The sequence below is a fragment of the Pezoporus wallicus genome, unplaced genomic scaffold (assembly GCF_028554395.1).
Source record: "Pezoporus wallicus isolate ANWC-B61680 ecotype Strahan unplaced genomic scaffold, APGP_CSIRO_Pwel_v1 contig_2871, whole genome shotgun sequence".
In the NCBI taxonomy this organism is placed as follows: domain Eukaryota; kingdom Metazoa; phylum Chordata; class Aves; order Psittaciformes; family Psittacidae; genus Pezoporus; species Pezoporus wallicus.
This window is the reverse complement of record NW_026640775.1, coordinates 1,473,288-1,488,918: the sequence shown is the minus strand read 5'-3', so window position 1 is coordinate 1,488,918 and position 15,631 is coordinate 1,473,288. Positions and strand designations below refer to the sequence as shown.

Sequence of the window (15,631 nt, the reverse complement as noted above, 5' to 3'; positions counted from 1 at the left end):
TAGGCATTCCCTCATTGCAGTGTTGTAGGACTATAATCCAGATTCCTGTCAACCTGCTAGACTGCATTTTGAAGGTTCATTGTGTAGATGTAGCACCACAATTCACCACTCTAGCTTTACACAGACATAACTGCAACAAATTCCATTGAAATCTCTGAGTCATCGCTGCATGCAGCAAGGCAAGAGTGTGCTGAAGTGCTCTGATGAGTAGGAGCAAACTGAAGTACTGCTCTGTACTGAAGTGTACTGAACAGTAGCCCAAAGGATAGACAGGTTCAGGTAAAACTAGGCAAAATGTCAGTAAATCCTCTGCAAATGCTACCCCAATGCATATGCATAAATATGCTTTTCTGTTCCATAGCACTGTTATTACACCCAGCAGCCCTGATGCCTCCCAGTGCTTACCTAGGGGCAGCAACATTGAAGACATGTGGCTATCAGGGTCTCTGGCACAGGCAACAATTCCCTAAGCCTGGCTGCTGAGACATCCTCTGGGAAGAGAGGTGGTTCCCACGATTGTGCCCTTGGTTGTGGAGCCACAGCAGTGCCTGAGTGGGGCTCACTGTGCCTCCCGCCAGGCTCAAGGGGTCTATAGTTCTCCTCCTCCTTATCCTACTGACTCTTCCTCAGGTGCTGTCTTCTTCACAGGGGCTGGGGTGGACATGTTCCTCATTAGGGATAAGAGAGCACCGGTAGTATGGTTTTGCTGCTTCCCTCAGACACTGTGTTCACACAAGGTGATCACTATGTTGTCGAGCTATGGGGACTCTGGCTGGCTTCAAGGATATAAACTTGTTTGTAAGCTCATTTCCCAGTCCCTGTAGGGGTCTGCAAAATGTCAGTGTTTTCATGAGACTGTGGCCTTCCCTCCCCTCTCCACATCTTGTCATGGTCCTGCTCACAGATCTGCCGTTCTGAGATTATTGTTTGTATTGAAATGGTCAGAACTGCAGCACAGCTGCACAGGAAATAAAACCAGGCCAACATGTTCTCTCCTCATTTCCACAGCAGGGGGATGCAGTCCCCCCATAATACGCCCCTTGTCATGCTCTCTCCTCCTCTGACACCAGGAGAGCTAAGGGGGCACCACATTCCCATCCTAGGACAGAGGAGACAAGGGCTGCAGCCTGTAGCTGTCCCTCTAACAGAACAGTGCTTGGTCCATGTGGTGGGACTGCCTGGCTAGGAGCAATGCCAGGCGATGGAAAGGAGGCAGGAGACTGTAAAAGAATGAAATTGAAAGAGTAAGTTGTAATACGTAGGAGCTGCTGGGTTACAGATCGGGGGGGAATGGCTACTCCTTGCTAAATGCTGTACTCACTTTCTGATCCTATTCCAGCCCCAATGTGCAGGACATCTTATCAGGAGAAAGCTGCCTGCATAATGGAGGACTTTCAGGCAAAGCCAATACAAACGCTAAGGGGCCAACACTACCAGGAGATTAAATGAGCTAAATATTTATAGCTTGGCTAAATGACAACCAACTGGAGATCTGATGTAAACAGCAAGGAGGGAAAGAATATTTTAAGGTGGCTTTGAGGGCTGGATTGAAACAATCTGAAATGAACGAAACCTTCAGGCAAGATTCTTGGTTTTTTTTCTCCATCCCATGTGCAAGAGGGGGAGGCAATGACCCAGCAAAGCGTATGAAAGTATGCCTTGTGACAAAAAGGGCTCCTGAATCTCCTTGTGCTCCTAGGGGCAGCGGGATGGGTGGCTGTATGTGATGGACTACCCGATGGCAGCTAAACTGTGCTTCTGTGGTTTCTGCAGGTACAGACTCTGGGCAGACGCCTGTGCAGAAATGTTTGGAGGTCTTGACATCTGTGCTGTCAAAGCCGTCCACAGCAAAGATGGAAAAGACTATATCATTGAGGTGAGAGCATGGGGACCCTGAATGCAAGCCTCCTTTGGGAAGGGTACCTGCAAACATGCTCCCTCAGAATCCGCACGCACCTTACTCCTGTGTGCATGGTTCAACAGATCTTGCTCCTCCATGCCCACCTGTATCCTCCAAGCTGTGGCCCACCGATATGCAAGAAACTGATTTAGAGACCCAACTAAACTGGCAGATAAGCAACAAGGTGTCAGAGTTGAAGTGCCTTCATTTTTCAATGTGGACTTTGAAAGTAAATGGAGAGCCACAGAGTGCTTAGCCACCACAGCTCTCAAGCTGATCAATCCCCACAACCTTACAAGCATGGGCCAGATGTGAAATTTACCTTCTTACAAAACTGCAAGTGTTGCTGATGGCATCCAAAGTTTTGTGTGTCTCAGTGCACCAGTGCCCCAGTCCCATCCTTCCTAGGCTAGGTGCTTGCAAATCCAGTGCATCTCCTATAGTTGCTAACAATAGGGACCAACAGCATCATGAATAGACATGCTCATATCCAGCCAAACCTGAATTCAGGTGCCAGGTGATGCTAGTGCATTAGTCATGTTAACCTTCCCTCATTACCCAAGGGCCAGCAGGTGAATAGGTCCAATGAAAATCTCATTTCTCTCTGAATGAACCAGTCATTCTCATTTCACTTTAAAGAGAACCTCAGTAACAGCAACTCTAGCTGTATCTAATTCAAAAGAGTAAAATAAATGGTGAGAGTGTAGCAAAAAGGTCCATAAGCAGCAGGAAAAAGTTAATTTCAAAAAAAAAAGATGGATTTTCTAAAATCTGCCCTGACAGTATTCACTTCAATGGACCAGCAGGACAAAGCACCACAGGGTTACTCTGGGCAGTGTGGGCTACGAACTTTTGTGTTCAGAGCTGAGCAGACTGTGGCTCTGAGAGCTAAAATTCAATGTGCTCCTTGCCAGGCCAGGGGGCAGATGTGGGAGTGGGGTAAATAGGGTCATCCTAACAGGGCAAAGACGGGAAAGCTGGCCAGAAAATCAAAGGGGAACTTAAGAGACACGCTGGGGGAGAGAAAATCTGGCACGTAAGCAAGAGCCTCTGTCACTATGTGACTCAAGGAGGCACAGCATCTGACCTGCTGTAAACTCCACCAACACAGGCCAGCTGAGGAAGATGAGCAGAGGCAGCCTATGGCTTCATGCAGGGGTGCTGACACACTGGAAAGCTATGTGTGGGAGGGCAGTCCCACCCGCTGAGGGTTGGGATGCTGATGAGAACCACATGAGCCCTCCAGCGACTGCGCATTCCTGCATTATGTATCTGCTCTCCAGGGAGCAGTGACCTGTCAGAGGCCATATGATATAAGTGTGCTGCCAGCAACCAAACACTCCATCTTTCCTGAAGTGATGGGGCTGTGGCTGATGGCTTTGCTCCTGTATGCAACTCATCAGCACCTAAGGGAGCATCCCCCAGAGCACTCTGTCTCCCTGCCGTGCACTTTTATATCCCCATGCACATGTAGCTGAGAAAGGAAGAGGAAGAAAGCAGTCTTGCTAGAGATAACTGTAAGGACTGTGTCCATACATGGTCAGACGTGAGATGTGGTTTTCATATCCCTGCACCTATTCTTGCACATAAGCCTACTTACGTGCACACATGGCTAATTCTGCACTCAAGGATTATATGCCTCTGTCTGGGTATACCTCTGGGTTTTCACATCTGCCCCCATATGTGACTGACTGGATGGAAAGCACATCCATATGCTAACAGCCATCATCAGCCTGCACACAGAGAGAAAAGCACGCTAATACTCCTCTCCCCAAGGACAAGGTAAAAAGCAATGGATATAATACAACAGAAATCAGAAGAAACACAACAGCTACAGATGGGTCATCCCTGTAGATTTGATTGAGCAGGCCTGATGTACCAACATCTAGCACACATTCAGATGCCAGGCTGATGGACATTGTTGGGAAAGGAGTAGAATAGTGCAATACAAAGAGCAGAACAAAGCCAAATGGGTACCTTTTCTACTTCATGCATATCTGAGGGAGATGCTGACAAGTAATTAATTGCCTCCAGCCTACTTCCTGGGGTACTTTTCTTGGTTTGAAACTGATCCTTTATTTTGCTTTCTTCTATTGCTCATTGGAGAAAGAAGTTGTTTGACAGTGCGACAGTTGTATTTTTCTTGCTGAGAAGGAGCAGCGTGCTGTGACATTTTACAAGAAAGCACGCCTAAATGGGCTGAACAAATAAGGAATTTGCACAATGCAATTGCAGGCAGTAATTAATTTTCACAGTCCAGAGCAGTTCTCCAGGAAAGATTTGCAGAGAGAGTGATGGGCATTTCTAAGAACTGAGATTTATCAACAGTGGTTTGTTGCAAACAGAATCAGATTAAGACACATGAGCAGCACAAGTGTAATCTTGCACCCGTGGTATTTGCTGGTACTTGAACTTCACCTTCTTTTCCCATGGCAAACAGCAGAACCCAGTACATTTCTGCCCTTCCAAGCACTAGCACACTTACAAACCATTTTCATGGCTCATATTGAAAACTTTGTCAAAATCCACTGATTTCTTCAAAGTTTCATTCTAATTAAAACAGCTGTGAATTTAATGGTTAATGCTGGCACTTCTTTTACTCCTGTTTTAAAGAACTTTAAGGGAATATTCACCATGAATAGTCAACACTGGATCAGAAGGCCAGATCCCCGAAACAGCGCAAGTTTACTACCACTGGTAGTAGCCAAATTCTCAAAAGAGCTCAGCATCTTGTACAGTTTAATAATGTTCCCACCTCCCTTTTCTTGGGGGGGAAGGCGTAATCTAGCCGTTTTCCACATCTCTGCTATGCTGACAAATATGGAACGAGTACAGAGGGCAAATAATATCATCCATGTAATTCATTCTTCCTCCCAGATCAGCTAAGCCCTACCTGCCATACAGCTAAGCTGTATTACTGAACATGCTCCTTGCTGCCCTGCAAGAAGCCCTGCCCATCCCTTCAGCACTGCCCCATCAGTTCTTTTGATATGTCTAATCATCTGTTTCCTTCCTTCCTTCCCTAAAAGTCACCTAACACTCTGCTCTTGCACTCCAGAGCATGGAATAACAAGTCCAGCCTTCAGGCCTCAGTGTCAGATAGGACTAGGATGGGGTTTTCCTGAGTCTCTCCTCCACCAGGCTGCTTTCTGCTCCCCCATTGTATACCTCATCAGGCAACAGCAGCTGCATCAGGAGCAGGCACTGACCTTGGGTGGCTACAAAGGCCGGGTCCATATGTGCCAACATCTTCTTGTCTTGCCCAGCTATCCTGTGATCTCCCTAGAATGAGACAAGCGCAATCTGTCTGTGATTCACATATTCCTCTCAGCCATTTGATTTATTTCAGCATTGGCATTTGCATCTGCCTAGTTCCAGAGAAATTCCCCTTTCCTGGAGAACAGACAAGGTGACGTCTCTTGATCCTTTTCAGTTCAGTGGCAACCAGCTGCGTAATTTTGCCCAGAGAAATCACTGCCATTTTCAAAGACCTTCCCCTACACTGTTGTTCATTCCCATATTTGCAATCTTCCACCACTTGTGTTTCCCTGCCAGACACTACACAGCAGGACAGCAGATACTCTCACTGCTCATGCACCTTCACTGGTTCAGGTGGGACCCTCACCAGGGTTCATTTCCTTTGTTTTACCAAATAGCATCTTCCCCTTCCTCTCCAGCCACTGCTGCCACAGAACTAGAGAAAAGAAAGTCCTTAAGATGGGGAAATGAGGGTCTTGGAGCGTTTTGACCAGAGCTTTATGTCAGTTACTCAACAGGAAGGGCTAGGGAGCCAGGAGCTAGGCTTAGTTGGCCAACCTGTTCGTAATGGCAGAGTAATGGCATCATCTAGTGGTCACACAGGTCCCTCGCACGGTGCATTGCAGAGAGCTGGGAGACCTCTTGTCACCGTGAACTGGAATTGCCAAATGAAATGGAAGTGCTTTTAAGGTGGGAGCAGAGGGATGGGAAACCTGCACAGAAACCTGCCGGAGGGACCCCAGGAACCACTGGCTAGTGAGACACAGGCAGGAACTGGCCATTCCCTGACATCGATACAAACATCTCCTTGCCCTGCTTTATTTTTTAACACAGAAACAGCAAAGTGCACAGTGGAATGAAAAGCCACCTTGTGTATTTAGCCAAGCACTGCCACCTCATTTTCCAGCCTCCTCTTCCTCCCCCCCGGGCCAAGTGGGCCATGAATAGTAAACACCAGATCACTTCTCATGTGAAGCCCACTTAAAACTTGGTAGGGAGCTTCCCTAGTGTTTGTAAAAAACACCTATGGAAATAAATCCAAATTAATATTTGCAAGAAAAGACTAGAATAAAGACTCGGTGAACTCATCTCACTGATTTCCCATACTTTAAAACTAAAAAAAGGGTGCAAAACTTTCCATTTCGCCCCAAGAGTGGACTCTTGCAGCCTTGCCAGGGTGGAGTGCACTTGTGATTGTTATCTGAGCGTGAGTCAGTGCCTTTCTTGAGCAATTCGGCCCTCAACTCTGCATTTCCAGGGCTTTTAATGTTTGGTTTAAAAATAAAAGCAAAATAAAATAAACTCTTCCAACCCTGATATTTTTGTACAATTCTATTTACTCCAGCTGAATCTTAACTTCATCATAGTGCAGTTCTTCCTGTGGGACTTAACTAATGTTTGCAAAGCACTTGATTTATGATGAACTGTTGAAAATCCTGTTTAGGGCTGCTATACAGCTGAGGGTCTGCTGTGCTTTACTTATTACTGCTGTTATCACACCATTTCTTACCTCAAAGACCCTTTGACAGTTCTCCTTTCCCTATGCCCTTAGTCTTGCTTCCCAACTTTACCCAGCACACTGTAGTACCTGTCTGGCAGTCACAACCATAACAGGAAGACAAGCAGAGAATAAGTTTACTTTCCTGCATTGGGTGCTGTTGTTTTGGTGACATCCTTTTCATTACACATCTGCAGTGTTTATTTCCCCTCTAAGGGTGCAGTGCTTTCTGATTAATTCCAAATGTTTCCTAGTTTCCTCCAGTTCCTGTTACTCCCATCTCCTCAGGCTTTGATACATACTGTTTCCCTTCTCCTGTGGCCCTTTCTGCTGCAATATCCCCCCCCCCAGAATACTGTGGGACAACGCTAGAGAGACCTCATCCATCAGAAGCATCTCCTCAGGATGTGTGAAGAAGGTTTGTGTTTAGTTGATTTAGAAAGCCTCCAGCCAGCAGAAGTCTTGGCTTGGCTTCCAAGTTGTGGATGGAAGGAAGATGGGGAGTGGAGAGGAAGTACATCCCATTTCCAAAAAATCCTAAGCAAAATCCCACGCCTCAGAAAGTCGAGCATGTTTCAGCATGGAGGGGAGTGGTGACTACAGGTTTTGGCAAGGATTTTGAGACACAAAACAGGTTAATGTGAGAGGCGAGTTGAAAGAGGCATCTGCCACCTGAAAACCTCCTTACTAAGTGTTGTTCTTCCCTCCTGTGGCAGGTGATGGACAGCTCGATGCCCCTGATTGGGGAGCATGTGGAAGAGGACAGACAGCTTATAGCTGATCTGGTTGTTTCCAAAATGACTCAGCTTGTCACCACTGCTGGATCTACACCGTCACCACTGAGGCCTTGGGTATGACTGAAGAGAGACCTTATGGCCAAGTTGGTTTCCTGAACTTTTTATTCTCTCTTAGCTTCCCTCAGGTATCAGGCAGTCAGACAGCTCAGTGATCAAACAGTCCCATATGAGAGTGTACTGGATAGACTGACTCCTGCTCTTCCAAAGAAGTCTCTCATAGACTCTGAAGTCTAAGAAACACCTCTTTCTCCCTTCCTCTCCTTCCACATAATTGTGACATCACCCCAGCAGTGTGGTCCGTATACCTAGATATTCTGGCTTGCTGAATTCATAGATTCATACCAAAGACAGCCATTTTTAGAAGTTCTTGTAACACCCAACTTCATCTCCATCTAACACCATGCCTCAGGATAGGTTTCGTTCCAGTTTTTGCATCCCTAATGAAAATCTGTGCTTCCCAGAACAGAAGTGAGAGTATCCACCAAGAATTATTCCATTCCTTAATGCAGCCCTTCTTCTTTGGAGATTTCCTTCACCCTCTTCATCAGAAGGAGGCTTGACTAATGCTAAATTCATGTAAGAACCTGTAATTTTTGCATTTAAACTGCCCCCTTACTGCTTCTCGTGTATATTTATTTTGAGTATCAAATGCACTCAACCTTAGTACATTTTCCAGTGGCAGTTCTGTATAAATGAAACACACCAGAACATAATCTGTGTCTCTGGGTGTATATGCTGCACCTCTTTCAGTATCTAGCAGGGAGCCAAGAACAAAGGTTTGAGGGCAACAAATCTGTACAAAAGAAAGGAAAGGAGAGTAAACAGGCTGAGGGATAATGTTGACTGGAATGAACTGAACAGTTTCCATTTCCACTTGAGACCAAAAAATGGGAAAAAGCACTTTATAGCTTTCTGCCTTTGTCATATGACACTCCTGCTAAACCAGATGCCCAGCATGAAGGGTGCTCATGGTAAACTCCAAGTTTTAGCTTGAGTGAGCAGGTAAACATTTAGTAGACACTAAAAATGCTTTGAGGCAGGGAAAGTGTTACAGAGGGGATAGGATTTACTGGGCAAAGTAGAATCAACAACTGCCATCTGAAATAGCCAAGATAGAGAGTGTATAAACTAAGAGCAAAGGAGAAGCCAACAGAAACTGAGAACATGGATGATGCATCTGCTTTCTATGTCTGTATATACTGGTACAGGGTTGGATTGGATTACAACAGACCTAAAATATGACCGAAATAAGAACAAAACAAATGGTCTTAGAGGGATAGCATGTCAAATAGAGTTAAATAAGAGAAGGGTCTTTGTCAGGAATATGACCTACAAATATCTGTATACAAACCCAAGAAAATTAAAACCACAAACATTTAACTACAGTATTTTGCTATAGACAAAGATCTTGGTACAACAAACATTGCAGTGACTGCACACACTACAAAAATTAGTGCAATGCTATAACACAAAGTTACAAATGTGCAGAGAAGTAATTACATGTGAGGCTGGTGAGATGTGGAACTAGAGCTACAGGTGAAGACTCACAGAACCAAGAAAAAAGACAATTCTGAATACAAGGACAACAGTACTGAACGCATAGAAATATGAACTCTTGGATATCTGGTGGGTATGTGTAAAATATTAATACATATTATTGGAGCTGTCTGTACTAGTCTCTACATCAAGAAAAGCTGAGAAATTATGAACCTGAGTACATGGCACTGGTAGAGACGGAAAAAGCAACAAGTCATAATAATGTGAGACTACAGCTATCAAGCAGCAAGTCAAATCACACAACAGAAATTCAAAGAGAGTTCTCCATCTCTGTAGGTGTCTGCTTCCTGTAACTGCAAAATCCAAGCATAACAGGAAACAAAACCTGACCTAGCCTTAAGAAACACCCAGGTACAAATTCAGAAAGTGAATATGTACCATTAGGTTTGATGTCCAAGGGGCAGATATCAAAAAGTAACAGTATGATGCAAGCAGATAGAAAATTAATCAACTCCCTAGCATTAGAAGTAAAACTGTATGGATGTTATTTGAGAGACCGTTGTTTCCCAGAATGCATATATGCGTTTCTGATCTTCTCCTGAACCAGGAATGCAAGAAATAAACTTCTAGAGTTAAGTGGCAAACATTCAAGACAAACAGGAAAAAGTATCTTCCAAATTTGGAAATCTGCTATTTAAGAAGACCTTTAAGCACCATCATGCAAGTAATAAAAGGAAATGTGAAAAGGATAGAAACCGATTTTGAAGAGCAGGTAGACAAAAGAATGAAGCAGATTCTTTGAGTTCTTCTGAAGATGGAACCCTATCAAAGAATTGGTGGGCTTCATGGATCATCCAAAGTTAAGGGGGAAGACAAAAGAGACAGTGTTGAGACTCTACTAAATTTAATTGCTGAAAGTGGGGAAGTTATTAAATTAGATCAGGCTTTCCTGATAAGAAAGACAGGGGAGAGAACAAAAACAGTGATTGAATCAGTGATGACTTGTATTTTTAAATATATTAAGCCCCCCAACCCAGATGGCTACGTCCAGTGAACTGAATTTAGGAAGTGACTAAGCTGCCAAGAAAAAAACCATACAATTTCATTAGAAGCAGTTATTGCTCCAGAGGATTGGTGTACAGTAAATACAAAATATGTGTTCAAAAAGTTGAAAGAGTAATGTAGGAAAATGTAGACAAGTCATGGACCTTATGAATTACCTCAGACAATAATTTCAAGAACAATACAGAAGACTAATAAACTGACAGAACCACAGCTTAAGAGCATTTACCACTTATATATAATAATATATTATATATATTTATATTATAAATAATATATATAATATATATTATTATAAGAAAAATGTCCCATTAATTTCCTTTTGATTCTTTTACCCTTTTCTATGAGAATTTTTCATAAAGTGGTAGATAACAGGCAATCAGTCAAAATGCATCTAGGCTGTCAGAAAGCTTTAGGCAAGGTAATATACAAGACCTATTAAAGCAAGCAGGGAGAGACTAAAAGGCAAAGTTTAATTTGAGAGCAGAAGCTGGCCTGAGGTAAAGATATTGACGTGAGAGATTTTAATTCTTGCAAACAGTTATCAGAGTTGGTACTTAAAAGTATCACCTTTTAATATATTTTAACTTAGAAGACTAAGCCGGGTCATGTTGATATTTGGGTGGAGACCAGGACAGGATGTTAATAACAAACATGTTTTCATGCCTACAAGGTGAAACCTGGTTTCATGATTACAGCTGCAGTCCTCCCCTTGCCTCTCTGCCCCCCCCCCCCCCCCCCCCCCCCATCCTTTCCCCTCACTGTTTCCCTTCAAAAGGCAGAAGATCTTGGGCTGGCCCTCACCCCTTCATCTCTGAGAAGCCTTGGTTGGCTGTAGACAAAAACAGCAGAGGTGAATATGAGCTCCGATCCCCTCTCTTTGTCTGGTCTAATCAGGATATCTCACAGCATTAGGACAGTAAATTTCCACCAACACCAAGGCAAGGTTTATTTTCCCAAGCTATGTAGAACTAGAAGCCACGAATGGAAAATTCCCAGGTTTTCCTCCTTGTCCATTTGCAAGTTCCAGATAAAAAAGCATAAAAGATGGCCTGGCAACCTTATCCCATTCATGTTAGTTAAAACTCATTTCAATGCTTACAACTATGAAACATTTCTTCCCATTTCCAGAATCATTTAGCTCATTCTCCTGACCTTCCAGGAGCTTTGAAGACCCTTTTATCATTGTGCTCTCCATGTAAATAACCTTGCACATACCAGCCTATCTGTCTCCAGCTTCCCCTGCTCTCATAAGCAACTTTGTGCAATAGGCTTACTCAGACTTTTGTTAACTTCGGACCGGCTTTTTGTGCAACAGTTCTGTGTTGCTTAATCTGTTTACTAAAATATCTGTCAAAAAGAGTAAGAGTGAGAGAGAAGAAAGTATAGATGGCATCTACTTATTTGCATTAGTCAGGACCAGGGAGGCCTGTGAAGAGCATCTGACAGAGCGATATATACGTTCAGTCACCACAGCAAATAAAACTCCATATGGAAGATTGAAAGGTAAGGTAAGCTGGGGGTAGAGAGAGGGAGGACATAAATGATCTGTGGACCTTGCAAGTGGCACTAGCCCTTCCCCTTGAGAAAGACTTTGTCACATATAAGCTAATGAAAACCATTGCTCAGCCTATGGTTGTGTTGACAAGGGAAAAGCAGGAAATTAGGATGCAGGAGAAATGAGCCAGTGATGTTTACAGAGAACCCCGATACTGCTTCATCTGAAATAACATAACCAGACCTGTCTCTGGCATCTGCAGAAAGAAATCACAAAGCTGGGAAAGAGAAGTGGGTGATGAAAACAATTAGGGACCTGGAAACATTCCCATGGAAGGACTGAAGGGATTCAGTCTCTTGGCTTTAGAAAGGAGGTGAATGAGAGAGAAGGCAGCAAAGGTTTGCAAAATAATGAATGGCTTAGGAAGGGCAGATTGTGAGAAGTATTCTCAAAACTCAGAACAAAGCAATGGAGTTAAGAAAGGGGGAAGGCAGCGAGGCTGATTGCTGAGCAAGACTCAAAGGGTCTGGCTGTAAATATCAAAACAAGGTATCTGGAATGTTTGCAGAGATTTTGTGGAGCAGATAATAAGCTGCATGTTTCACAGCTGAAGCTGGCCCCTGCTTATTAGCAATCAAGAGGAGACCCCTTAGGGTAAAGAGATGATTACTCCATAGATGTTTCCACGGTTCATCCCACCTTCCTTTGGAACATCTGGTGCTGGCAACTGTCCAGAGTGGGAGAAGGGACTAGGAGACCCCCTCAGGCCTGATACATTGGGTAATTCCCAGTTGCCTAAAAAACATTCTAAACTGTAACTTCATTGTTATTCCCCATGAGCAAACAACTTCTGTGCTCTTTATTACTCAGCTCTCCATTTCAGTCCCACAAGATTTTACCAGCCAGATGCTGCATGTGTGTGTGTGTATTTAAGGAACACTTCATGACTCTGCAGTTCCTGTGTTACTTCAGGGCTTCTCTCTGGGGACTCTGTATTAACTGGAATGGCTTCTTTCCCCCTCTAGCCTCCACAAGTTCAGCCTGCACCAATGAAACCTCAGACTGGACCTCAGCTTGGACAACTGTCCCAACCACGGCCCCCTCCTCAAGGTACCGTTCTTTGGGTCCCATGACAGTGCAGACTGTGAGACCAGTTCGCCCTCTTAAATAGAGGCTATCAGGATAAAGGTTTCACTCACTATTCCAATTCACCGACAAGCAGGCAGCAAATTCAGTGTGCTCTTAAAGCAGCTGCTGTCATATTCCACAGCAGCTCAGAAAGTCGATGAAAATTTGATAAGGATCCAGTTGATACTGCTGGTAGGACTTGGCTCAGCCAAACGAGGCCACTTGAACTGGCACTGGAGCCGGATTCTGGGCACAGAGTATATTTGTGTTTGCACAAAGCTGGAGGAGCTGCAAGTGTTAAGAAGGGATGGGAACATGCTAGTGCTGCCAGGCCTGGGACAGGCACCAGTGTGGTGATGCCTAGGTATTCCCCTGTCAGCAAGAGCACACCCCTAGCTCCTCCTGACAGAAGGAGCTGGTTTGACTCATGTTTCTCGGTCACAACAAGAGGTGTGATTTACTGTCTTGAGTTATGCTGAGGTAATGAAGCACAGGGCTGCCCCATGGGTACCCAGACCACACCAACCAGTCACTTCACATAACCAATTAGCCCTTCCTTTTTTGTTACCATTATACCTTCCTTTCTTCACTCCAATCTCCTACCAAATTAACACCCGCCTCAAATAATCTTTTCCTCATTGGTCACAGTTTTGCTGTATCCAAAATTCAGTATTTCAGACACCAAATGCACCGATGTAATCCTGGCATTGCCTAGTGTTACTTGTAGGAATCATTGGCCTTGCAGTCTGTCTCCAATACTCCCCTTCAATTCCCTGTGAAGTGTTTCTCTCACATGAGTTCCCCTTGACCACCCGTGAAATCCAGCCAACCCTCACAATGCTCTCTGTAACTTCTGTCAGTTTCTCACATTGTTACCTGTCATATCCAGCAATTCCTCATGTCACATCCAGTTGTTTTCCACATCCTCTTCAGCTTTGAGAGTCTGTTATCAATACGGCTGAAGCCACCTGATGATAATACTGGAACAGATGTATGGATAGCAATAGGGTGTGCAGTCTCACATCAAACTGCAGGGCCCGTGAAGGGACTGCTGACACAAACCAGCACATACAGCTTTCATTTCCTGCACAGAGTTGGTTCTGCAGTGATTCTTCTTTCCCAATGCAGGAAGCACTTGCCAAAGCTAAGAAATATTAGTTACATGGAAGAGTACAGTACATTGAGTGCACACTGAGTGAGTACAGGACACCTGGGGAGAATGGCAGAGCTTCTTTAGCACTGAAGGAGGCAGAGGAATGGACAACTCTAGAGACAAAGGCATGACATCAATTTTAGGCCTGTAACAGAGGTTTTCCCTTCTGCATGAAGCTACTCTGAAGAGTTTCCCCCTTATCAAAACCCATTTTTGCATACAGATGCTCCTTGTTTGTTGCCCACCATGTTCAATTCCTCCTGTCTACACATCCCTTCCAGGTGGCCCCCGCCAGCCTCAGGGATCTCAGCCTCCACGGACAAACGCACCTCCACAGCAGCGGCTCTCCCCTCAAGGACAGCAGCCCCAGAGCCCCCAGTCCACTTCCCCTCAGCAGCAAAGGTCACCTGGATCTCCACAGCAAGTCCGATCAGCAACTGGGTCCTCTCCAGTCCAGGCTCCCAAGGCAGGCGTGGTCCCTCCGCAGCAGCCTAGGCCTCCTGCTCAAGGCCGTGCTCCTAGCCAGCCAAGCCCCACTGAAACATCCAAGCAGCAACCCACCCCTCACCCACATCTGAAGTAGGTGCTCTGTTAAACTGGTAATATCTGTAGATATTAGAATAAGGCTGTCAAAAAGTACCCTGAGCTGGTACAAGGATGCTGGAGAGCAACTCTTCATCAGGGACTGTAGCGATAAGGGGTGATGGGTTTAAGCTTAAACAGAGGGAGGTCTTTACAAGGAAGAAGCTCTTTACTGTGAGGGTGGTGAGGCACTGGAATGGGTTGCCCAAAGAAGTTGCTCCATCCCTGGCAGTGTTTAAGGCCAGGCTGGACAGAAACTTGGGCAACCTCGTCTAGTGAAAGGTGCCCCTGCCCATGGCAGGCGGTTGGAACTGGATTGATCTTAAGGTCCTTTCCAACCCTTAGGATAGTTATTCTATAATTCTATGGTACAAAGAACTCCAGATGGTGACTATATGTTTAGGAACTTTTCTGGAGCCAAGCATACCACTGAATTACTGTGGATCTTTGGCAGCAGACTTTGATGCCACCTTTCATGGAACGTATCTGGCTGGCACCACGGCAGGAAAGATGGGCAAAAAAATGTTTGGTGTTGACAAAAATCTGACAAGTAGATATGAGCAAATTGGTATGATCAGGCCAGAACAAAATATAGGCTAGGAATCAGAAGGCAGTTTCTAGGCAGCAGAAGAGTGATGTTCTGGAACAGGCTTTCAGTGATGATGTCTTTAGCAAGATAAACCAAGAGCAGTGCACTTAAGGATGAAAATGTTGGTGCTAAGGATAAAATCGCCACACTACACATATCCCAGGTACCTTAATTTAGGGTCTGGTCTTATGCTGAATGCCTACTACTGACCAGGAGAAGCCACTCAGTGACAAAGCATGGTAATAGGGAAAATTGGGAGATTTACTTCAAAAGCACAGGCCTGATCTGAATTTAAACACTAGCATATAAACACCCAGAAGGAGCAGCGTGGCCAACCAAAAGATGTGCATAACTTAGCTGACAGAACAGACATGCCGGGGGAGGCAGGCAACAGGACATATTGCAGGTGATATGCCTAACAACTTGTCAAACCTCTCACGTTTTCACATCTTAAAGGACAGGATCATCAATCGTACAGCTGATAAAGACACAGGTTACCCTCAGTATGAATCCATTTTTCTGTATTAGCAGCAAAATTACTTAAGTGATCCTCACAACAGTTGCACAGTGGTAACTGAATACTTTTAGTCAGGTGTTTTCATGAACACTAGTGTGGACTCTGATATTGGAGCTGCTTGCCCATGTCCCATCCTCTTCCACACACACACC

The 15,631-nt window shown here is 44.7% G+C and overlaps 1 protein-coding gene across 3 annotated transcripts in view; it reads left to right on the top strand.

The window, feature by feature from the left end:
- SYN3 (synapsin III) overlaps window positions 1-15,631 on the top strand; it is a 199,204-nt gene that overhangs the window by 180,820 nt on the left and 2,753 nt on the right. For all 3 annotated transcript variants that reach the window (XR_008973631.1, XM_057420473.1, XM_057420474.1), the window contains exons 10-13: window positions 1,774-1,876; window positions 7,373-7,507; window positions 12,536-12,620; window positions 14,073-14,370. Coding sequence is in view for 2 of the 3 variants with exons in the window: in XM_057420473.1 (XP_057276456.1) it covers window positions 1,774-1,876; window positions 7,373-7,507; window positions 12,536-12,620; window positions 14,073-14,370 (621 nt within the window). In the remaining variant the exon portion in view is untranslated. The remainder of the gene's footprint in view (window positions 1-1,773; window positions 1,877-7,372; window positions 7,508-12,535; window positions 12,621-14,072; window positions 14,371-15,631) is intronic.